The sequence below is a fragment of the Labrus bergylta genome, chromosome 12 (assembly GCF_963930695.1).
Source record: "Labrus bergylta chromosome 12, fLabBer1.1, whole genome shotgun sequence".
Taxonomy (NCBI): Eukaryota; Metazoa; Chordata; class Actinopteri; order Labriformes; family Labridae; genus Labrus; species Labrus bergylta.
The window spans coordinates 28552730-28577508 of NC_089206.1; the positions used below are offsets into that span (position 1 = coordinate 28552730).

General features: G+C 39.3%; 3 protein-coding genes across 5 annotated transcripts in view; all 3 read right to left on the bottom strand.

Moving 5' to 3' along the window:
• Positions 1-3456: 3456 nt before the first annotated feature.
• On the bottom strand, positions 3457-6679 carry nsun5 (NOP2/Sun RNA methyltransferase 5). The gene is made up of 4 exons (XM_020638178.3): positions 5555-6679; positions 4582-4792; positions 4153-4317; positions 3457-3740 (listed from the first exon to the last, which is right to left on the bottom strand). Exons 1-4 carry the CDS (start codon positions 6477-6479, stop codon positions 3554-3556), a joined length of 1488 nt encoding a protein of 495 aa, XP_020493834.2. The 5' UTR covers positions 6480-6679; the 3' UTR covers positions 3457-3553.
• Positions 6680-7655: 976 nt separating this feature from the next.
• Positions 7656-17549, bottom strand: mybl2a (v-myb avian myeloblastosis viral oncogene homolog-like 2a). 2 transcript variants are annotated; one of them, XM_065961667.1, is made up of 12 exons: positions 17305-17549; positions 16956-17056; positions 15151-15222; positions 14741-14833; positions 14415-14635; positions 14134-14254; positions 12424-12477; positions 12124-12317; positions 11263-11965; positions 10263-10505; positions 9390-9590; positions 7656-9158 (listed from the first exon to the last, which is right to left on the bottom strand). In XM_065961667.1, the coding sequence occupies exons 4-12, from the start codon at positions 14810-14812 to the stop codon at positions 8556-8558; spliced, it is 2412 nt and encodes an 803-aa protein (XP_065817739.1). In that variant the 5' UTR covers positions 14813-14833; positions 15151-15222; positions 16956-17056; positions 17305-17549; the 3' UTR covers positions 7656-8555. The 2 variants fall into 2 exon arrangements, with proteins under 2 accessions (XP_065817739.1, XP_020493786.2); XM_020638130.3 differs by having other exon boundaries at positions 16956-17061.
• Positions 17550-20700: 3151 nt separating this feature from the next.
• sgk2a (serum/glucocorticoid regulated kinase 2a) overlaps positions 20701-24779 on the bottom strand; it is a 13881-nt gene continuing 9802 nt past the window's right edge. For both annotated transcript variants that reach the window (XM_020638171.3, XM_020638170.3), the window contains exons 12-14: positions 24470-24625; positions 23194-23283; positions 20701-22965 (exon numbers count right to left, since the gene is read on the bottom strand). In XM_020638171.3, coding sequence (XP_020493827.1) covers positions 22810-22965; positions 23194-23283; positions 24470-24625 — 402 coding nt within the window. In that variant the 3' untranslated portion in view covers positions 20701-22809. The remainder of the gene's footprint in view (positions 22966-23193; positions 23284-24469; positions 24626-24779) is intronic.

The following is a 24779-nucleotide window of genomic DNA, read 5'->3' on the forward strand; positions in this document are numbered from 1 at the left end:
GGGCAGGATAAATATGTGGTCCTCCAATAAGTGAGAGTTGAATGACACATGCTGATTTTTTTGGTGATTGAGTGAAGGGTTATGCCATGTAAGGTAGTTTTATCAGTACATTGAGTGTCTAAGGTGATTATAGCCAAGCACAATTTCTTAACTTAAATCTGGATTTTGCAGCATCAGCATCAGATTGCTGGTCATCCAGGTCACCATGTCCTCAAGTCATACATCTAGTTTCATTAACTGGCTGGTTTTAGTGATAAGTGTGAAGTGGTATCATCTGCAAGCCAATGAAAATGTTTTATTTCCTCATTATGCTGCAAACAGCAAGCACTTCATGACAATAGAAAGAGTTCACCGTGCATGCAAGATTCAACACTGTAAATAATCTGATGAAGAGGGTCAGCTTAGTGTTGTCCCTTTAATGCCAATTAAGTGTCCTAGACTGTGTAACAGGATGTGATAATCAATTGTTTCAAATGCAGCAATAAAACTTAACAGGATATGTTCAGAGTAATCTTGTCCAAAACAATTAGGAGCTCACATTTTGCTCCATCCAGTGCTGTCTCTCTGTCTCAACATAATTGGAGTATATAACCTTATTGTATTTTTTATTGTATTATTTAAATATATTTTTGATAAACATTTGTATATTTTGTATATTGGCAGGTTTAGTATTTTGTATATTCTGGGTTTAATATTTGTATTTTTTTCTGTATTTAACTACTTCTATTAGGCATCTATAAGGTTTGCTCCAACAGTATTTTGTTGTAAGTCTTATCTTAATATAAAGCGAATGAAATTCATGTTTACCAATTTATTTTGGATTTGAAAAGCCCTTTTTTATAGAAAACATTTTGACATGTCAGTGAAGGAAAACCAAAATATCATAATACTGAAGATGGCTGAAATCCATCCAAATAGATTCTCCAGTTTAAGAATGCTGTCAATGTTCATCCTCATAGAACCACGCTGTCATGGCTTTAAGGGACATTTGAATGTATGTTGAAGAACTGTGAGTTACATTGTAAACCTAGTTCTCTGACTGAAGAGACTCTCTCTCCACACAGAGGAACTGTCCCCACCTCACAGGCAGCCAGACTCTGTGTGTAGCTGCTGTATGCGTAAGCACAAGAGACTGCCTAAAACCTCAACAGCCCTCCAAAACACGAAGTGCCATGACTTTAGGGCTTAAAGGGCCTCTCTCTTTGACCTCTAAAAAAATCAAACTAACTGACTAGTACAGGTAGTACCACAACACCAGCCCTAACTCCAGATCTGTTAGGCAGAGAAAAACAATATTCACCACTAATCTCTACACAAAACCGATTACCCAATAAGAGTGAAGCCGCAACATCCAGTCATTAGAAACAAATTAATGTTAAAGATGATGACCAAGAACAGGAACAAATCTCTGTGTGCCTGCTGGATAACTAACTGTAATTGAGTGGGGCACACTCCAGTTTAAAGGGGACATATTATGAAAAATCGACTTTTACAGTGTTTTTGAACATATATTTGTATAACCTGAGAGTCTACTGACCCACAACATGTGAAATAAACCCATCCAGTCCTTTGTTTGTGGTCTGCATAAGTCTTACAACACAGAGAAAAGTGTTCTGTTTCAAATTTGCTCTCCTTGTGATGTCACAGTGGGATTCTGGTTAAAAAAAAAACCTCCCCTCCTGTGTTGTCTACAGCAGCCATGTTTTTCCCAGGGAGCACGCTGACAAGTTGCCATGAAAGCTCAAAGCTAAACTTGTGTCGGCACTGGTTGGCACACCCCCCGGGGTGAGGTGGAGCTCATTGCATTTAAAGAGACACACACACCAAAACGGAGCGTTCTGAGAGAGCTGGTCACAAACCTCCTCTGGTGCTTGATTCATGTTATATTTTGAACAAAGCACAGCACAGATGTTTTATTTAGACCACAGGAGACTGTTTGAAAAGGTGGAGAAGGAGGATAATATGTCCCCTTTAAACTCCAATCACCAGTGGACCTGAAAAATGGCTTTAACAGGGCTCTAACAGGGCAACATGTGGACTGTCTCTGCCTCTGTTACTCATCTTATTGTTGGGAAAGCTCAACTTTCCACTTGAGAAAACCTGAGAAAGAAAGACTGGACTGGGACTTAGCACAACACTTCATGCTTCCCTGAATTTTCTGTTGTTTCTTTGGTTCATTGATGTATTCATTCATATTTTTAACATTCAATTAGAAAAGTAACACAGTCTATCACAAGGAAAATCACTTCAGTTGATGTCTGCTGTGTAATTTATGAAGTGACTTATTTGGACCACAAGGTGGCAGTATGTGACTAGTAAAGCTTTCACTACAGTTCCAAGCGTCACAAAGAAGTGTCAAAAACAAGCAGTTACATTTTATGAAGAAAAAGATAGGGTGAGTATAAATTATGATGTATAAATTATTATTTATAATAGTATTATGTGTGACTGTTATCTATTATAGCCTGTCTGTAAAACGCTTTGATCAGTTGAGGCTGTTTCTAAACGTGCTATACAAATAAACTTGACAATAAACTTAATGTTGTGCCTTGTTAACATACTGTAGTGCTTCACCGTTGCCAATCCAGATTGTTATTCAAATCTAACTTGACAGTTTTTTGTGCAAAAAACAGTATAAACAAGACTGATTATACAAATGCAAAGTGAATGCATAATACAGTAGGCCTATGTAAAATAAGCTGTTTCTGTTGCCTGGTTTATGGCTTAAATTAAATAGCATGTGATATAAACAAGTTACAAATGTAAAGTGTTTTATAGATTTAAATTCTTCTTGAAGTCTTATTTTGAGTCAGTGATGGAGAGGAAGGAGCTTTGATGGGGTGCGTATATATTATCGTTGTTCCACTATCACTTCAAAGCTGCGTGCTGTTTTCCACTCACATGCAACATTTCCCTTTTAACTGTTTGTATCATTTTATTGCAACAAGTCAAACCTTTAACTATCAGTACTTACCCTGGTACATACCCTACGGTGCAAACAGCTGCCTTTCAATAACACTGTTTTGTCTTTCCTCTTTTTAACTTTACTGCAGCATTTTATACTTGTAAAAAAGAAAAGAAAAAAAAGGAGGTATTTTTTATTGTACCTGACAGTGAGGGCAGGATGAGAAACAAGAGCAGTACATTACTTCTTTCCAAAGCCAGAACACCCATTTTATCAAACAGAGATTTTTAACCTGCAGAACAAGAGAGTTGTTGTCTACTGGTCTCTCAGTTGTTCACTTACTTTATTTTATTGTGCAACTGTGTGGATGAACAGCTTTTTCAGATCCAACATGAATATTTGTTAGACACACAGTAACACAAAAAAATAAATAACCCTTCACTGGCCCTTGCTGGAAGAAAATGTGACCTTTTTACAAAAATAAAGAAATTCAAAATAAACACCAATAGCGTTTTAGAACAACGATCAAAAATGATATCCAGAGACTTGAGTTAGTAAAAAAAATTATCTTTACTTTAAGGATACATTACACATTTGTTTTGAATGCAATGAACTGAGTATACCAGTAGTCCTGTTATACATTTCATATTACTCTACTGGTGCTGCTGTCTTCTTTTTCTTCTTCTTCCTCTTCTTCTTCTTGCCAGGTGTACTGCCAGTTTGTACTGCTGCAGGTGTTGGTTTGTCATCGGCCTCTGAAGCTTCAGACTCTTCTTCTGAGCCAGCAGGTCTCTCCTCACCCTGTGACAGGTCTTGTGGTGTTTCCTCTGGGATACTGTGACAGAGCAGTCAGCAAAGTGTTAACCTACTCATAAGTTCTGAATACAATGGTCATTCATCTGCATGAAACTCATTTTAAATTCCAATTGTAAGAAACTTTTTTCTTAACATCAAAAAAAAATATATACACAAGATCATTAAAAACAAGTCTTGGGGCGCTGGTGGCGCAGTGGTTAGTGCGCGCGCCCCATGTATGGAGGCTGTAGTCCTCAACGTGGGCAGCCCGGGTACAAATCCAACCTGTGGCTCCTTTCCCGCATGTCAATCCCCACCGTCTCTCCCTGATTTCCGTCTCTGTCCTATCTCTCCATTAAAGGCACAAAAGCCCAAAAATCTATCTTTGTAAAAATAAATTCAAAAAATTTAAAAAACAAGTCTTAACTTATGAAGTCAGCCTGGTATTTTACCTTGTCTGAACTTCTGGCTTTTGCTTTGTCTTCCCAGCATCAGTGTATTTCTCCAGCAAAGCCACAAAGAAGCCGTGTGTGCGGGTCTTGTCGGTGCTGGCCCGCAAACACTGGTTGAGTGGGGGAAGGCCTCTTTCAGGCCACTGAGCCAGCAGTGGAACCAACCTGGACAAGGAAACACAACCCATTCAGGGAAGAGTTTTACAAAAACAGATTTCACAAGTCCAACAGTAAATACCCGCACATTTAGGAAATGAAAGCTCATTTCATATCTTCAGAGTGGCCAACTGTTCTACAAACAATCACATCAAAGTCAAGGTGGAAATACACAGTTGATAAAAAAGACAATATGTGATCAGGGACCTACTCAAATAGTTGCAGGTATAAAAACATCACTGGGTTAGTCACATTTGTTTGTAAGAGGTTTACCTGAAGCAGGGGTTCTGCTGCAGACAAGCTGTTACGACCTCCTCGTTCTCCTGGCTGTGGATGGAGCAAGTGGAATACACTAAGCGTTTCAGGCGAGGGAACTTGAGCGCGTGGTTCAGGCACCGCAGCTGGAAGGAGGCCAAGGAGGTAAGACGGGCTTGATTCTTTTCCTCGCCAGCAGTGGAGTCATCATCCCGGAGACACACCATACCTAAACCCCCACAACAGATTAAAGATCTCTTGTAAGAGCCACTAGAAAAAGACCAACAATGAAATCAGCCTTCTAACTGTAAATGATCAGATTAGTGAACATCTAAACCAGATGTTTCAATTCAAGTATGAAATAATGTTATTCAACATGCTGCAAGAATGTCTGATCCTGGGTTAAAACTGGGCAGGGTTAGGTTAGAATATGTTCATGCAAATTAAGCATCAATGCATAAACAAATACTAAGAACAGTAACACAGTAGCTTTTTGGCTGCTAAGACACAGCATGGACAGCTTCCACTATAATTTAACTCAGATTTTTGCGTTTGCTTAATGACAGACAGCAGTTATATCATGCATGCATTTGAGATATTTTGGGCCAGAGTTCTAGAGGATTAAAATCCATGTTTATTTATCAACAGGCACACTACCATTAGATTTGTTTTTATGGGATTAAATTGTTTAAGAATATGAATACTTGCATTCAACTTTAAGAATCAGGATTAACTTTAAGTTTTATGAAAGCCCTGATTTACTGCTGCAGTTTACAAGGACAGGATGAAATATTTGCTCAAACTTCAGAATTCAAATAGTGAAAACAATCAAGCCACTACTTTTTAAAAAAGGACCAGTCTTAACAGATTGAAAGGGAACTACTGTTAAAAGGCTAACTTGGAAGTCAAGGACTCATATCTATGAGGAAAGCAGACAGATGTGACCTGGATATCTCTGTGATGTTCATGAAGATTTGACTGGCTACAGTACCTGAGCCGCTGCATGATGGATCCAACAAGATATATTCTACATCTTTGAACTGTGAGCTGTCATGGTCCACTTTCAGGAAGTCTTGATTTGCCAGCTGCTGACAGGTAACCCCAGCTCGGAGGAGGAGAGTCGACATGGTGGCGAGACGCTTTGCATCCAAATCAAAGGCAAACACCCTGCCCTTGTTCTTCATGATGGCTGCAAGGTGGCTGGTTTTGTTGCCAGGGGCGGCACATGCATCTATGAGATGGCTGCCAGGTGGAGGGTTTAGGAGGTAGGCGGGGAGGCAGCTGGCTTTGTCTTGAAGAATGATGTGGCCAGCCTTGTACAGAAAGTGGTCATGGAAGTCAGTTTTAGGGGAAAAGACCAGCACCTCTGGCAGATGTAGGTCCCTCACAAAGTATTTCGCCTTCAGGGTCAAGTCCTCCAGCTTGGAAGCCTTTCCCAGGTAGGAGAAGCCATCCCTCTTTAAGTAGTCCACAGTATCATCCACAGTGGTCTTCAGGGTGTTCACACGCACATACCTGGGCAGCCGCACACCGGCGGGTCCCACAGTGCCAGCCGGGAGCAGGTCTATATTCTTGCTGACCCCCTGCTTTACCTTCATCCTGGCCAGCACCGACTGCAGTCTTGAGCGATGTTTCATCATCATGGTCTTCCATGAGCCGCCGCATTTTAAGCCCCGGCCCATGAGCAAGTCGTGAACTAACACTTTAGCCAGATGAATACTTAGCTTTGTCTGTTTGAGTAGTTTGGTGGACTCGATGATCTCTTGTAGGATGGAGGAAAACTTCTGGGTCTCAAAAACCAAAGCGAACAATTGTTTGATGTTCTTAAATTTACTGTCGTAGACCAGCGTTTTTAAAGCGCCCTGTTTATTTTCTGCTTTCTCCAGGATCTCAGCAGCTTTCACGTACAGAGCCATGGCGCTAACTGTTAGCTAGCTCCCACACAGGACTATTAACCTGCTACTTGCTGGTTACTTCTCTCGACTGACCTGACACGTTCCTACTCTTGTCGAAGACTTCTAGTCCCTGAGCAGCGACAAACCATAGACTGGAAAAACCATTACTTTTCCAACCTGCACATGGCAGAAGGGTCATGACTCCGGAAGTACAAACTAACGTGTCATGTTTTCTTCTGACGTAGGACGTCCATCCAACCAATCACTGATAAGTAAGTAGAATGCCACCAATGCTGCATTCATGTGCTGCTCGGGTGGTCGAAGTTTCCGAGTTGTGAAGTCGTTTGTCTGACTTCAGTGTGTTCACGTGATTTCAGTTCGGAAAGTCTGAATGTTGTTGCAACAACAAAACACAACGTTGATGCCTCGAAAAAGATGAATGAAATGTAACTGTAACAAGTTATATCTGAGCAAAACGTTGATGTGCAATACATGAACAATTAAAAAAGTATGTTAACATTGACTAAACATATTTTGCTCCCCAGGTGATCGGTAAGTCGGGCACCTTATTATATTATTATTCTTTCCCGAGTTGTTGTTCCGTCTTGAGCAGGTGTTCATCTGCATTTTACAACCGACACCACGTGAATGCAGCACAAACCGGGACCATGTACCACCAAACACCGGAAGAATGTTTTCCAATTAGAGGCGCAATGTAATGCTTAACGCTGGAATGCTTATGGTTTCCCTGAACTTCTCGTACTTATCTTTTCTTTTTGCCTTGTCATTTTTTGGTTGGGGTTGCTGCTTTGTTTTGTTTTGTAGGATACAAAAACGATTACTGTCAATTATGTCTCAAATTTAACTCAACATATGCCAGTGATCAATATTATTATGGACATATTTTTGGTTTTCATGACAGATTTAGTCATCTTTTTTTTTATTTTTCCAATTAATTAATATGTAAAAATTGACCTGAGGGCCCCGTTGAGGGTTGATGGGGGGCTGCACGTGGCCCCCGGGTCGCCAGTTGCCCACACCTGCTCTAGATGTAAATGGGTGGATCTTCACACATTTACTTTTCTCAACTGTTAAATTTCCTAGTATTATTTCAACTCAGATAGTGTCCAGGTGAAAACACAGCAGCTAACTTGAACACATATCAGCTGATACAAGTAAAACAGATAATGAAGCTGATGAGAAATATAGATTTGTTTATTAAAGTTAATTCTCTGAAACATTCTCATAAAGGAGCCACAACAAAATGTAGTACACTGCATCACAGTGTAGATTATCACAATAGGAATTAAAACCGCAATAGAAATCCCCAAGCTGTCATACATTTTCACTTTAGCATGACAAAACATTTACAATAAACTCAAATTGTGCAGGTTCAAATTCAGTAAACTGAAAATGAACCATGAACCACTCCTCCTGCAGCATGAGAAAACGAAATAACATGGAAGACAATGTTGACAAAAATGTACAGAGCATTTTCTGGCACTTGAAGTTTACAAGTCAGATAACCAGCAACCCATCAACCCATAGCCGATTCTAACATACCTGCCAGGAAACAGCCAATACATTTCTGAACTCACACTGATGTTCAAGCACGTACAAACCAAACTATTGTAGCATCTTTCATAACATTTCAAGACTTTTAAGGATGACCCTGATGAAGGCCACAAGCCTAAACTAAGTTGTTAATAAGTTGATCTTCATACTATAAGTGTTGCTGGAGCATTTTGATTTCTGCGCACAAGGATCATGATTCTTTTTCTCCAACCTCTGAGGGAATGTGGCAGCAGTACAAATACATGATTTAAGTTTAGACAGATTCAGTTAATAAGAAGCACATCTTAATTCCAACATAGCTTAACCATCTTCAGTCTATAATATATTGTTGCTGGAATGTTCTTCAGCTAATTCATGTGAGGGCCTATGGAGATGCCTTTCACTCTTAATTTTTGAGGACATCTTAACCAACAATAAAAACAAAACATGGTCCTGAGTTTCAGTTTAACACAATGTTACAAGTCAGTGTTAAGGTTTTTAGGTGGAAGACAGTATCCCCAGACCAAATTGTAGTACAACCGGTCAATGTTTGGCGACTCCATCGCGCTTTTTACCAGTCTTTGTCTTCAAAGAGTTTTTGTACAGAAGCAGTCTCTCTGTGGTGTGAGGGGGCAGGTGGTTTCTCTTGGCTCTTACGATACAGGCTGCCATGGGACAGAACCTGTCGAAGCCCCCTGAGGTGGCTGGTATTGCCAACAGCTTCATGGCAAGGCGCTGGAGTTGAGGGAACCGAGCAGCAGATTTCCAGAACAGCAAACTGTAGTTGCTTTCCCACAGTGGTTCTGCTAGATACACATCAAGTTCTGTCATCTTTGTAGTCTTAGCAGGTGGCTGGAGGAAATTAAAGATCGACTTGCGCTTCAGATCATTTCCACCGACTCTGTCACAGTTGTTATGGTTAGGGCTGACACCAGATGCCTCCATCAGTGTGCTGGCATGGCTCTCCTCTTTACCATCTTGCTCATTTTCACTCACCTTGCTTGTCTTGTCTATGTCTATCTCTTCAGAGGAAGATGCTGGGGCCACCATACTTTCTAACATGGCTTCCATGATGATGCGAGCCTGATTCTTTAACGGAGGAGTCAGGAAACCCATTTGGTCCTCAGCATTAGCATCAGAAAACGGCTGGAAAAAAAGTTCAAGTCATGAGTACAGGTTATGAGTGAAGATGGGAATGATTTATATTTATTTCTAACATAGTAGTAGCATTGACAAATTATATAAATGAATAAAAATTTGCGGAGCATGGCATTCTAATGCCATGATGCAATCAATCATTGAGTTTTAGTTTACCAGCTATGTGTGAATACTGTCTAAATGGGGGAAAAAAACAGTGTTTGTGCCCTCATTCAGTACCTGCAGTTTGATCCTAGGGTCAAGAACAGCAGCAACTATTGTGTCCTTCTGATGAATCATCGCCTGAAAGTGTGTGTGGAGGCCTGTGCGCAGAGCTTTGTTGAAGTGAGCGTAGTTGGTCACAAGGTTCTCCAAAGTCTTATCAAGGCCAATGAGGGAAGGTATGATGAAAGAGATGGTCACTCCGTTTCCTTGCAGGACCTGGAATTAAAGAGGAAAATTATTTCATATTATCTATATATCCACATCACTCCCTCTTGTGTGATTTTTCTTACATAACACAGTACTACAAGTACAGTAGCATATAGCAGTAAACAGTAATAAAAAAGTCCAGATATGCGCAAGTTCAAACGTAGCCCAGTTTGAAGGTGCTTTCTCATTTAGGACAGAGTTTATGCACTGCTAACAATTCAGCTGTAGGCATATATTAAAACGACAATGTAACAATGTCCTTTGGAACGTGGGATAACTTGGAGGGATGAGAAGAAACTGAGGCTTTTACCAGCGTCAACAGTGTGCTCTCTAGTAGATTTTTTGAGGGATTGGTTAAAATATGATAAGGTTGCCTTGTTACTATGATCAGGCATGCACAACTACATAACTTTCCATTGCTCTAGGAATAGGCCATTGACGAAGACATTGTCCATTGACCTAACCTTATTAAACCATCTGGTTCTTGTCACCTGCCTGTATTGATAACTGGTTTGCCATCTACCATACAGAATAAACAGAAGAGGCTTAGTGCCAAAAGCACTTAACTTATTTATACTTGGAGAAAAACACCAATTTGTATTTAATTTAAGAATCTTACTGAACATGTGATCTTGCTTTCATCCCTTCATGCATGAACTTCTATGTCACTTTCTCATTTACCTGCAAAGCCTCCTCAAAGGGCTCAAGAAGACCGAGGATGTCAATAACCTGCTCTCTCTTAACAATAACCAGAGGCGGGGCACTGGCAGTGTCATTAGCTTCGATGCGAGCCTGGGCTAGGAGAGTCATGACGGCGCTCCAAGTGGACTCCTGCACCATACGGCGTAAAGATACCATCATAGAGTTCCAGCGGCAGTTGCTGGAGGAAGGGAACAGAGAGATGTTGCATTCCTTCAGCAAAACCTAGACAATAAAATAGGGAGAAAAAAAGCTGTCTTAAAACTAGGGCTGTCAAAAATAAATCAGCAATTTGCATTAAAAAGATTATGCTAAATTAACTCAGATTATCTGCCTTTAATTTGATTTCATCCACCCAAGAGAATGACAAACAAATAACGAGTAAACCACCTCCCCCTCTCTACTCCTCCCACACCTGTCAAGAGGAGAGACTATGAACATGCTCTGCAGAGTATCACAAGGACAGAGACATCCTTTTGGTATGTTTCTACAGTAAAGGCAATGACTGAGGTGTCCTGATTTAATCAAAGCTTTCTTCTTTGTAGTATTAAAATAAAAGCCGATACCAATCTCCAATACCGATAATCACTGAATAAGCAAATATCGGCCGATATTATCAGCTGGCCTTAATCTGTCAGGCTCTAGTTAAATTATGATTCTACATGACTATATGGCTCACAAACAAATCTTTAAATAACCAGAGTAGATGAGACTGTTAAAATTGTTTGGTTATTTTTTTCCTATTTCTCTCTCCTAGAGCCATGAGATCTTTTCATAAAACATTCTAAATAACTCTACATATTACACAACACTGACTTTGAAAAGGCTAACTATCAGGTCCCATTACACCCCTACATCATCATGAATTTCAAATCTATCAACAAAAACAAAGACTTGATATTCCCATGCGGCCCCTTTGTTAAACACAAACTAGTATAAAATATATCTTCCAAATCAGAAGCATTTATTCCATTTCTCTTACCTCGCTCCAGTAGACACTGCTTCTGAAGAAAGCCACCACGTTGTGGACCTGAGAGAGAAGGTTTTCAACAACCCTAGAAGTCTTCAGTGCCTCCTTTATCACAAGCTGCAATGTATTTGCTACACAGGCGGTCTTGGTCCCGATCTGCAGCTCTGAAAAAGGGTCCTCCGCTTCAGACATCTGGTCTGACAAAAATGCCACGATCTCGTCTCCATCTGGTTCTCCCCTATTCGATGAGTACATGATCTTGTAGTCGCAGAATATGTTGTTTCCAGTAATGGCTTCTTTGGCCTTGTTAGCGAGTACGTAGCCGATGCTACGAGGAAAGATGCCAAAACTCAACAGGACACCTTCAAGCTCTCTGGCCACAGCAGCACTCAGGTTCTTATGGCTGATGTGACGAAATGCCACAACGGGACGCCGTATCTGCAAAGAATCACTGATAAAATGGAGCTGTACAACAATAATGGGCTCCGCCACTGGATGGGATTCATCTCCTGCCCAGAGGTCAAAGGTGACATGAATCACGCCATCACCACCTTGGCTTTTGACAAGACAGGCTTGAAGGTCACGGATGAGTTGCGGCTTGATAGTTCTCTCCACATCATCATACAACTGTAGGCCCAAAACACGCTGTGATAGCTTGTTGGATTCAGGTCTGATGGTGCTCATGAATGACCTGAAGCCCGCCCCTTCAACAAAACTGTAGGGAATAGAGTGGAGATGAATTGGCACTGTACATTTTTCAAATTAAATGTGTTTGTGTGTATAATGCAAATATCCAAAAACCCCTCTGCTGTAGTATTTGAGCATAAACAGAACACTTTGTTACTTGCATCAGAAATAAGAAATACAAGTTACCTAAGTGGCAGCATGTCTTCAGCAATCATCCTCAACGCTGCACCTACAATCTTTTTGTTGTCCACTGGTGCAGCAGCTGGTGCAGTTCTTACGTTGAAGCTGGGACTGGTACTCAAACTGGAATTAACAGCCATCTTCTGATTGGTTTTGTTACGCTCCATCTGCTTGGTCTCTTTCTCTGGCTTGGCATACGTCTGAGCAAAGAAAAGGGAGAGTGACATCGAGTTTAGGAATGTCTTGGAAGCAATAAATAAATTATGTTGCTGAGGCATTTAAGAAAATGAAATGCAGAAAGCTTACCACTACATGAGTTAATGGTTCAGTGTCTAATACAACGTCACACTTGAAGTCCACCTGCAACACAACATATATTACAATATAATGCACAAAACTTTCTTTGTTGTCATGTTCAATCATTTTTATATTATTTGCAGTACAACCTTTCAATACTAGACCATATTATGTTCATTATCGTAGGAAATTACAGCATAACGTACATATTACGTCCAATACTTGATTTCATTTTACTTACAATTTTCCTTTTTAAATCTGCGATACCCTATACTGGTAATGTTTCATTATCCTGTGCAATATTATTTTTCCACACTGGGCTTTATCATGTTCATTACCATATGCAAAATATTTTTTTTACAACATTACCACTGTAATATAATATCCCTTTGTTATCATGTAGGATCCTATTTAGTATCATAGAATATTTATATTATCCATTCACTGTATCTTGTGCAGTGTAAGTTGGGCAAGTAGTATTGGCGTTGTCACCGAGCAGAAAAATTAAGCTATTGCACGAGCTGAAACAAGTGCAGCGTGTTGAGACAGAGTTTTCAATATGACGACAGCCGAAATACACATGTTTACAGACTGGTACATAGAACGATGTGATTCCTAACAGTTTATGTCTTTTCTGGCACACACTGAACCAGGGATGATGTTTTTTTTACAACTTGTGCATTTTGATTTTATGAAGAACATAAGAGTTACATTGGCTAGGTTGACTGACAGGTGAGCACGTTGTAGCTCTTTGCTGGAAGCTTTAAGGCCCGCCTCAGCTCCCCCCTCGTAAACCTGTTTCTAGCTTGACTGAAAGTAAGGTTGAGACAGCATTTTCAATATGACGACCCCCATCGCTGGGCCTCAAAATTCCTCTTTAGTTATCTACGGGTGATGTCACTACATCCATGTTTTATAGAGTCTATGGTTGTCACTACCATAAAACCGAGCCTGGGTCTGAACTGCATATACTAATGTCAATACTGCTGTACTTAGTGTTCTCTGTTACTTTATTTGTTATATTTCTATATATCCTATTTCAACCTTCACCCACTTCAAACTTTATTAAACACCTTTATTTGTTGTGGTTTTTGTATTTTGCATACATGTTATGCTATTTTATTTCATACTCTAATATTGGACCCATGTGGCACCATCATTTCCTCAAGGGCTAATAAGGTTCTATATTGTCTTATCTTAAGCTGTTTTCACATTTTTACTTCTATAAATTTCTAGAAAATTTCAGATTAACTGCCCCAGAAATCTTCTTGAGTTGGTTGTTCACCCATGCACCTTATAGCGGGACACTATCCCTGTCAAACGGGAAGGTAGGAGAGGGGGGACATGATGTAAAAACAACGAGAATTGGTGGACGTAGCAACTTAGTCTGCTGTACGACACTATAATGAGATTTTTTATCTTTTTATCAATGCTATGTGTAGTGTGACATGTTCATATTATTAAGTTTGGCCGTTTGTGTTAACACATGCAGCTTACTTAAAACTTCAGGAGGATTTCAGGAGTTTTGTGCAAGTGTGAAAGCACTATTATAAAGTCTATTGTATCATTTGAAAGTAGCATCAGCATAACCTGAGCATTCTGAAAACAGTCACCATCAAAGCTTTCAACAGCTTCCCTCTACAATGATTAACTAACTATTCAAAAATGAAGTAATAACTATTTTTATTGAGTAAGTGCTTAAGTCAGTAAGAACATCACCTCTCCTTCAACAAACTGTTGAATGTCAAGAGAAATGCTGTCAGCTTCATCTTTGTACAAGCCCAACTCTATTTTACGCCTGATGGAGGAGTTCCAGTGATTCTTTACAGAATTATCTGTCCTGCAAGAGGAACATAAAAAGTCAGTTTTAGTCTGAGTTTTCCCTCTTTACAGGAACTAAAACATTGTTATGTCAACCTTGATTAAAAACATGTTAAATAATGTGTCAACTGTTCATCTTTCATCTTTTCAGAATAACATTTAAGCACTGTGAAAGGTACCTCCCAGGGAGCAGTTTAGCAATCTCAGACCACCGGTTACCCAGAAGGGAGTGGGCTTTGTAGAGAATGATGTCTTCTTCATTAGACCAGGAGCTCTTCTTGACCATCGGGTCGAGGTGGTTGTGCCATCGCTCACGACACTGTTTCCCAAACCGACCCTTAAGGTGCCTGGCAATCAAGGTCCAGTGCTTGGGGCCATACTTTCCCACTAGCTCTATAATCTGTCAAGAAAAATACCATTTGAAATTCAAGAGAAGAAAAGACAATATGAACACTTCTTGTTAAACCAAAGTCCAAATCAGTCACGTGCTGCGTTATTTTCCCACCTTTTGATCTTCTTCACTGGACCAGGAGCCCTTTACGATATCAGGATCCAGGTGTCTCTGCCATCGATGCATACACTGTGACTCTGACCGCCCCTATTTGAAGCAACAGAAAAGGTCTTTAACTGGTTTTGTAAAATGGAAGAGTTTTATTATACACAATACAAATAATTCTACACAGAGAAATGTATTGCTTTAAAAATATTACCGTTTTAGTATAAAAACAAAACAGTCATAAAGGTTTTCTACTTTTGCAATAACTAAACAAGTTTCCATTGTTGATTAATTTATTTACTCTCACTCAATTGAAAAGTGGGCCCCAGGAAGAATAGCTGAGCTCTCGGGTACAGCTAATGGGGATCCTAACAAATTGACAAATAAACAAATTGACATTGCTTCATCTGAGAACTTACAGGTAAAAAGCTGGCAGTAGCTTTCCAATCATTTCCCCCAAAGCTGTTGATCAGGATTTGAAGATTTTCATCCTGTATACAAAAGAAGAAATCAGTTCAGATATTCATTTTCACATTAGCCAAGTCAGTAGTTCTCAGCCTTTTGAGTCACAACCCCCAAGTACAGTATCCTTGGGTTTATATCCATGAGTGTTAGAAAATGTCCATGGAGCAGAGGCTGGGAGGCTAAAAAAAATCAAATGGGAGGAAAAAGTGGAGGATGACATGCAGCAAAGGGCCAAGGCCCGACCCGAGACCCACAGCCGCTGCGACAAAGGACCACAGGCTCTGCACAGGGGGCGCATGACATAAGCGCTAGCAGAGGTGTAAAGAGTACTAATATATTCTACTCAAGTAAAAGTACTGTTACTTTGATCAAATGTTACTCAAGTACAAGTAAAAGTACCAGTTTAAAAAGGTACTCAAGTAAAAGTAAAAAGTAACTCGTTTCAAATGTACTTTAAGTAAAAGTTACTTAGTTGCTTTTTTTAACAATGCATCTCTTGTGTGTTGCGAAAAAGGACGAGAGGATATTAATCTCAAAGTTTTTTTTAATTAAAGGCAAAGTTTATCTTTTCAGATTAACATTTTCTTTTCTACCCCATTGACAAAAACAAAATATAAATAATGGAATACATATTCAAGGCTTATATGTTCAAGTAATCAGCTGTTTTATGAAGGGAAATGTCTAAACTATTTAAGAAAATACTAAAGGGGTCTTTGTCTCGATCATAAACAGTGTAGAGTATTTAAGTGTTTTTAGTCTCTAAACCTAACTAAACTAAACCTAACCTCAACTAAACCTGAGATGAAAGATAATCCATTTATTGTTTTAAAATGAGCCTTTATGAGTTTAAATATTAGATGTTTTAGTCTCTGTTTGTTTACCTCTTAGCTACTGAAGCTTCTAACTGAGTCTGTTTGGTTTGAGGTATTTATTTTCACACATCTGAGATGTGTTAAATTTCAGCAGCTTACAACACGCGACTTCCTCATACGTCTGCTTCAAAATAAAAGCACATCACAGAGATGGTAATACGGGACTTTTATTGTGAAAATCTTTCCGGAATTAAATGTGTTTATCACTTGGAGCTGCAGCGGTGATTGTAGTCGCGAACACTGCAGTGAGAAAAAGCATCCTCAACCACTTTGCCCAAGAGTAAGAGCCACAGCCAACTTATTTAAATCATCTTGGACTTAAAACAATGACACTTCAGTTATTATTTTCACAGTCCAATCCAAGAAACCTGTAAAAGACCTGTTAGCATCCCTGAATAAAGTGAAGATGTATAGAAAACATAGTCATATATCATATACATATAAATAAAATCATTCTAAAAGTAAATTACATCAGGTTACAGAAGATATTTCTTCCAGTGCAATGTCCCTTTCTGTTCCCTCTTCCTGTCCTCTACTTTCTGTCTCTCTTTCTCTGCACTCAGTTGTTTATGTTCCTGAAAGTACATTAAGTATCCAGGTATGTCAAACAGCCTGTTAAGACTGATTTATCTGTTTATTTCATTGACATGTAAGTTGTGTACACGCCTCTTAACCTTTCTTTTCCTGTATAGAATCGACAAGCAGTCAACAGAGACAGGTGACACATTTGAGCAAGAATTTTCAGCCATGTTTAATGTGGCTCTTCTAACTAGAATGGCACTTTTAATTTAGTCAGCAAAACGTCTACATTAAACAGTTTGAAGTCAGAGAAAAATGTTCAGTATTCACAGTATTCAAGTATAACAAGTCTATTTTTCACCACTCACCTCCTCATGAGTCCATTTCACGTTACACTTACTGTCTTCTTTCTTATCTCCGGAGTCAGAGTCAGTATCAATGCACAAACTGCTGCTGTCTCCTTCTGCTTCTGTGCTGCAACCACACACACAACTATTTAAGGCATTTAAACCTGTGATTCAAACACTTTACTGGCACTATCAAACTCAGACATACACTTCACTCTGTCAAACGGCGTGCTTTGGGATCAGGTTTGGGATTGTTTAGAGCAGCAATTAGGCAGTTACACAGAGAATTTGAAAGAAATACTGAAGTTAAAGAAAGACAATAAAAACAACAAACATCACGTCCCCGAGGGGAAACGCTTTCCACACTTACCCACGTGACATCACTCTTCTCTCGTGTGGAGATGCAGATGTGTTATCTGGCTCCCAGCGCCTTCCGTTAACTCAAACAGTTTAACAACTGCTAAAACAACGAGTATTTATACTCATACATGTACGCTCGAATAACATGAACTGAATAAAACACTAGAAATACAACAACCGATTTGAAACTTGTGGTGTTGTTCCAGGAGAAATTTACCCGGGGTTGGAAGACTTCTTCTTCTTGAGTCTTAGTGGCAGGCAGCAGGCATCCAAAAAGTAGCATTACTGCCATCTGGTGGATTTAACTACTTTTAGATTTTCCTCAACAGACCACTTCTCAATAAATAGTCAATAAGGTATCTTCTGCCTCTCCCTCTCTCATCACAGTCCAGAACACTTGTCAGGTTACTCTGTCTTTGAGTTAGAGACCAGATGGATGTTTCCCTTGAGTTGGCTGCTGTATGTGACCTGTGACCTATTAACCTTGCCATTACGACCTCTGTTGCTCCCCCTGTATCTCACTGCATCTTTTTTTGCTCTAAATTGAATATGAATGTCTTGCCTTTGTCCGATGCTATTCCTGTTTAAATTTTGACCAATGTGATTTTTGCGTTCTCTCTTTTTTCCCAGCATGCCTCTAACACTGTTTTCGCCACCAGGTATCTGTCTTTGCTTTGTATGTGTTTAATATCCAAGATAAAACACCTCACAAAGAAGTTCATAACCTATAAACAGTTTTCATTCCTTTCCATACTTCATCCGGTACTCAAGTTATCTTCACGTGCCAGAAAACATGACGGGGATCAACATCTTGTTCCCCATGCATTAAGGACCCCCCTCAACTTGGGAAACAGTGCTGCCTCCCACTCTAATATTTACAATCTATGCTCCCACTGGGTGTAAAGTATGATGCATTCAGTCCTCTCAAAATGGAGAATGTTATTTACATGAGAGGCAGTGAATTCTGATCTCAATCACATAGTGGAAATTCATTATGCAAGGTGTAAGAAACGCCCATACTGAATCCCTGTCTACTTGTCATCAGGCCTCCTAGGTCAGCGTTCCCAAACTTTGCCTTGGCCTGTGACAAGGACCCCCATATACCATTTACCTCCAGTGGGGACCCTCTCCTGTACGTTTTTGTGAATTCCCTTAGTCATTTATTACATTCAATAGTTTTGTTGTGTTATTTTACAATACTTAAAGATTTTGATACACAAAGAACACAAACTTGTATATGCAGTGATCAATAACATCTAAAAAGACACATCAGAATGTTAGGTATAATAATATACGAGTAAGTTGATTTTTAGTCTTGTTCCATTTTCTCCCCCCTAGTGGTCGGGACCCCCACTTTGAAAACACTGTCCTAGATAACAACAGGAAAATACATTGTGCATCATATGTTCCAGCATACAGGATTATTATCTCAGAAATTGAGGCCTAGTTGTTCTTTTGGCATTTTAGTACAACTTTCTAACTGACATTCTCACCTTTGTGGTGTCATTTGTGTGGCAGGAATGTCCATCTTTTTACGAATCTGGCACAAACATCAATTTAGCCCCTAAGGAGGCATGGGCAGGAGGGAAAAATAGTTTATTTTACCCTCCAGAAACTATATTGTGTATACCAAAAACTATCCTGAGAGGAGATCACATGAATGTTTTTGGTGCTTGAAAAAATGTTGGTGCCCACCAAAATGTGCACAGTGAGCAGCAGAAACTATCTCATGCACACACAATAACCCTCCTGTGAGCACGGGAAACTTTCTTCTTTTCCGTACATTTTTGGGAGGATGAAATTATGTTATAGGAAGTTGTTCCACTATAACAACCTGCAACCAGCTCACTTAACATTTTCCCCTACATGATGTCTGCCTTAATATTTGCAGGGATGTCTGAAAAGTGGACATGTGTGATGACATAACGTTGACATTGGTATGGTGCCAAACGGACTTTGAGCGACTGCATTCTCAGCCTCTTGCTTGCATTTTGTCTCCTTCAAGTTGCACCATATTTTCCATCAGATTTGACCTGAGCGTCTGTTCCTTTTAGTCTCTTAAAAAAATAGTAAAAATATTGTATTTTATATGTATCGGTATCACAGTTTAACAACCAAAGAGATGTGCTTTATGATAAAAAAGAGAACAATCAAAATTAAAACCAAGACACAAACGCATTCACTGATTCATAGTTTGTGTAATACATGATTTAACCAATAATATCCCTCATGCCAACATACATTGCAATTTGCATCTGTTAAGTTTTCTGTAGACAGCATGTAAATGTGTAAATATCGATTTGTCACACCCCAGGTAACACACAAACACAGTGTCTACCAGTCTATAGGGACATCATGATTAGGGTACTTTAATGGTGACAAGAGAAGACAATATTATATGCCCTATTCAACAAAGTTGGAAAAAAACATCCACATTGTTATAAACTAATGACTTCATGCTAATCTTTGTCTAATATCTGAACATTGTCAGACTTTGAAGTTTTCAATAAGGGGTGGAAGAAGTATTCAGATCAAAAATAAAGAATACTCTATTATCAGTGGTGTAGTGATGCCTGAATAAGTGTGTATACTCTTTGTCATCTATTTATTTTTGGGCTTTTTATGCCTTTATTGAAGAGACAGGACAGTGGATAGAGTCCAAGTGGGAAATTAAATGGGATTCAAACCCGGGCTGTCCGCTTGGAGGATTATGACCTCAGTACATGGGGTGTGTACACTAATCACTCTGCTCCCAGCGCCCCCTGAAGTGGGTATACTCTTGATTTGTATCCCAAATGTTATTTTTAATGGCCCATCCAGCAAATGATAAAAGGCCTCTATTATAAACAGTGACATGTTAGACTTCTGTTGCATATTTAGTCAGTATGTAACTGCCAATTAGAGAGAGAATAGGGAGGGTCATCCCTTCACCAGCCAAGAAAGAAACTGCTTTTAATCTTTTTTGTATTCAGTCACTGTGAATTTATCCTTCTGAATGTGTTTTTAGTGCAATAAGAAGATCGCAGGCTATTTGAGTTGTATCAGCTTGTTGGGAAGGTTTTCAGTCTGTATGTTAATTGGTCAGAAGACGAGAAAGTGGAATAGTCCAAGTCCATCTATTACAGATAATAAGGCAACAAGTTTTTTTTTTATAACACAGTCCATTGTTTCTGTTGTGTACAAGTGGTAAATACATGTAATGGTTTGGCAGTTTGATATATGAACTACATTCACACAGGCTCAGAGCTTTGCTTCCACTACTACCTGGTCGGTAATCCTACATTGTCTTCCTCTTTGTTTAAACAAACAACACTGATGGCAACAAATCTCTTTGATAAATGGGGGTCAGAGCAGTTCAGGTATTTCCTATTTTTGATATAGACAAAAAAATCGACAGCCATTTCCCTGTAAGTGTATTTGGTTTTACTTGCAAAGCATTTGATACAGTGTTCTTTAAATGGTAAGCTTTAAACAAAACCAAAACACGTTTTTAAGAATCCAAACATAAACAAGTGATGTGAAGAAACTGGAAGAGAAGAGTTTTTTTTAATACCGGTTGTTCAAACAAATCTTTCTGTAAATACATGAGAAAATAAAAATAGAAAATAGTAATAATAGAAAAGTGTATCAACCATCCCTGCTAGTTCCATGTACCATCAATCACCAACTTCACTTCCAAGTCATAAAGGCACCTTTTGGTTTACATGAATAATCACAATTCACCAGCATATAATCCTTCTGCACAGCTGATTAGATATTTACATATGTTACATACAGCATGGCAATCTAATAATATGAAACATTTCTATAATAAAGAAATTAGACCTCTGTCATGAAGCTTAGTGTCACTTTCTATACTCGCAAAAGTCCATTGCTGCAACTTGTACTTTTACATTTTTCTTCATAATTTTTCCTTTTGCTATTTTTATTATCTTTGGTTTTAAAGGAAGAATGTGCGATATTTTACACATAAATACAGCAGAAATCAAGTTTATCCTATTTAAATGTCATGACTGACTACAATGAGTGAGAAGCATGAGTCCCACCAGCGATGTTGTTATCAAAGCCGTGTTTACATCATGTTTACATGGACGGGACGGCCTTGCATATAAAGCTATTTTAGTCAAGGACTAGAGAAAAGAAGAATGACACAGCCTTCTCACAGCTTATTTGGATGTAACATAGGTTTCTTTAGATCAGGATCATTCTGTGTCAATTCCAGGACACAGGCAATTGCAGCTCAAGCAAAGGACAATTATGTCTGCCGCTTGTGCTTAATGATGTTTAATTATGGTGCATTCTAATTTATAACTCCTTTGTGCGAACGCAAGTGGTGAGGGGTTGGAGGTGTGCAGCTGGAGGAGAGCAGAGGCTTTAGAATAGAGGAGGTGACACCAAATAGCAGATTGTTTTGGTTCAATGCTGGTGCTCAAGGGCGACATCTACTGGATCAAACAGTCGCACATTCTTAAAGAAGAAATGTAGTGGATGTGATTTGATCATCTTTTACCTCATTAACTGACAGTATAAGCTCGCTCTGCAACACAAGATCAGAACCATCTCATTTGAATGCTGAGCCGCTGATGCACAGAAGTCTATCTGTATTTAAGTCAGGATTGTAGAAGTTCCCTGTGAAATCTGTGGATATGTGTGAAACCTACTTAGACAACCAGACATTTCCCTGTGCCTTAAATCCATCTCAATGTGAAACCTGTGTAATGAAGTGTGTTTTGATAAATGCTGTCACAACATAAACCTGTGCATTATTGAATCAGTTCAGAGTTCCGTCTTTTAGAACAGTTTGTTTGTCTTAGACAAGAAATATAAAAATGCCTTTGTCCTTTATATGTTCCTGAATGTCATCAAATTGATACAAAGCACAAGTACAACCTGGAGCTATTATGTCCCTCTTCATACAACAAATATGTTCATTAAGATTTGCTTCTTATTTGAATGAGATTAATGAGACAGATGACATATAAACTCTATTTCCTGCAGCCATAAAGCCTGTGAAATCAATTTTATGCAATTTCATACAGACCTAGGAGCTCATGTGATTGGTTATAACTGAAGCTCACTCTGAATCAGAATACAATACTCTGATTCTGGGTTTCTCCAACTCATACCGTTTTAGGAATATCTTCCAAGCTGCATCCAGTTTCTCCTCCCTGACCCTTGCTTTGCCCTCTAATTGCACCTGCAATCTCCGGTCCCCAAAATGACAAAAAATATAGTGTTTGCACCCAAAGTGTTCTGTTCATTCTCCATCAACATACTTGGGACTTCTGTAAAAAAAAGAGTTTTGAATATCTTACTGCTAACTTTCTCCATTCTTGGCATGTACCCTTTCTGTCTCACACCATCAAGAAGAACTATTTGGAAATCCCTTCTGTAGTGATGCCATGTGGGATCTCTACTATGTACACAATGAGCTCTTATTTTCATGAAGTCTTTGGTCAAAGAGTTTTAATAAATCAATCGCCCTGTTCAAAGGTTTGAACAGTTAACGACTGCCTCACAGAAAGCTGTCTTCAGTGGCGACATATGAGAAGCCATTGAAGGCGTTGTTGGCGCTGGTTCCGGCATTGAGCTCCGGCGTCCGACTCACCGAGTTAGGAACCATTTCTCTGGTGAACTCTGGATCAATATGCTGAGTGTCAGCTGGGCCTCTCTGGAAGATGAAAACAATAGTTGAATGTGATAATGCATGACAAGGAGTCCTTGGATGAGGTTTATTGTAAATTGTCTGCAGATTAAAAGCACATAAGAGAACAACTGCACTATCACTGTTCACTACACTTTATTTAAACACCAGAGTAAATAAAACGGTCTCATTGCTCCTTTAAATGGCTAAATGTAATGTTGAAAGTTTACTGACAGGCAGCCTGAAACAACTCACCACATTTGGGTTGTAAGGAGGAGTGGTTCTCTTGTGGTAGAGGTCGTCCCAGTTAATCGGTGAGAAAAATATATGGTTCTTTATTTCCAGCTATAAATAAAAAACAAATACATATTTACATTATTGGCATTTTCCATTCGTCTTGTTAAAACTAGGAGACAGTATGAGGACATAGGCCATAAAATAGAGAATTGTAGGATTATGATGTTGTTATTAACATGAGCGATGGAGATGAAGGTGTCATATGTGGGAAGTGGGCATCCATGAGCAATGTGACAGAGAAAATGTTTGTAACAGTATTTACTAGCCTACTTGGATGGGTTTTGCAGAGCTAAAATTGTCATGCTATGTATACTTTAATTAAGCAGTGTAGTGGTACTGACAGTTGTGACCTTAAACAATCAGCTAGACTGCTTTAAGAAGTCTTTTCCTTAGTCAGCACTTTTTTATTTGATTTATGTGGGCGGCTGTGGTTCAGTGGTAGAGTCGGTCGTTTCGCAACTGGAAGGTCTGGGGTTTGATCCCGAGCTCCTGTAGACACTGTTGTGTTGCTCCTGCTGCATCAGCAGATGCATGTGAATGAGTATGAATTGGGTGAGTTAATTCTGATGCTCGCTTTACAAAGCAGCCTCTGCCATCAGTGTGTGAATGGGTTGGTGTGACCTGCTGAGTAAAAGCGCTTTGAGTAATCAGAAGACTAGAAAAGAATCCATTTACCATTTGTTCAATACAGTATGTCTCTATTAACATGCTATGTAGCATAGTCACAGGCTAATCAGTTTTTTGACTTTCTTCATAACTATAGTTTATTTGAGGATTTTCTATCACGATTAAGAATCCACCATAACAATGAAACTGCAGAGGTGAAGGTTACAAATGATTTACTTATTGGCTTACCCCTGGTCATGCTGCTTTAATCTTGTTGCTTAGGAACCTGAAACACTTAGCTACTAAACCTCCCTCTCTGTTTGCATTCATGCTATATTAATGCATTTTACAACCTTTATATCTTCAAGTCCTATGTTACAGACTATATTCCTTCCTGGGAGTATTTGTGCTGTCTTGTCTTAAGTTTGGGTGGATCATTGCTGTGGACCTGCCTTAACTCAGTTTCCCAAAGATGGAATAAGCATTAGCTTTAAGTAGAACTACATTGAATTGAGTAGTCCTTTGAAAAACACATGTTTGGTCTAAAACAGGTCTGTTCTTTTTCTGTAAAACCATCTTTGTTAATGTGCAGCATAAGTCATCTTTTTTTTTAACATAGCACACTCACAAAGTCGGCGATGGCTCCGATGCGTCTGTGCTGGTCCTTCTGCAGTAGACCCACCAGCAGAGAGCAAACAGCGTCAGACTTCCCAGGGGGCAGGAACAGCGGCTTGTGCAGGATCCCATCGTACATTTCAGTGACATCACGGCTGTAATAAGGAGGCTAAACACGAGGGATCCGTAAAGACATCATTAGTTCTATATTTTTTAGAAATAAACTTTTTTATAGTAAAAACAGACACTGCTTGTTTTCTTCTCAAGGTCACACAGAGCAGTTTTGATCAGCAAGATCACATATATAGATGTATACTACATTC

Coding starts and splice junctions, on each gene's coding strand:
- nsun5 (XM_020638178.3), bottom strand. CDS start 6,479: ATGGCTCTGTACGTGAAAGCTGCTGAGATCCTGGAGAAAGCAGAAAAT. Junction 4,318..4,581: donor CAGCAGAACCCCTGCTTCAG/GTAAACCTCTTA, acceptor TTCCTTGTCCAG/GTTGGTTCCACTGCTGGCTC. Junction 3,741..4,152: donor AAGCCAGAAGTTCAGACAAG/GTAAAATACCAG, acceptor GCTCTGTCACAG/TATCCCAGAGGAAACACCAC.
- mybl2a (XM_020638130.3), bottom strand. Junction 11,966..12,123: donor GAAGACATGCTGCCACTTAG/GTAACTTGTATT, acceptor TATTCCCTACAG/TTTTGTTGAAGGGGCGGGCT. Junction 10,506..11,262: donor GCAGTGTCTACTGGAGCGAG/GTAAGAGAAATG, acceptor TTTATTGTCTAG/GTTTTGCTGAAGGAATGCAA.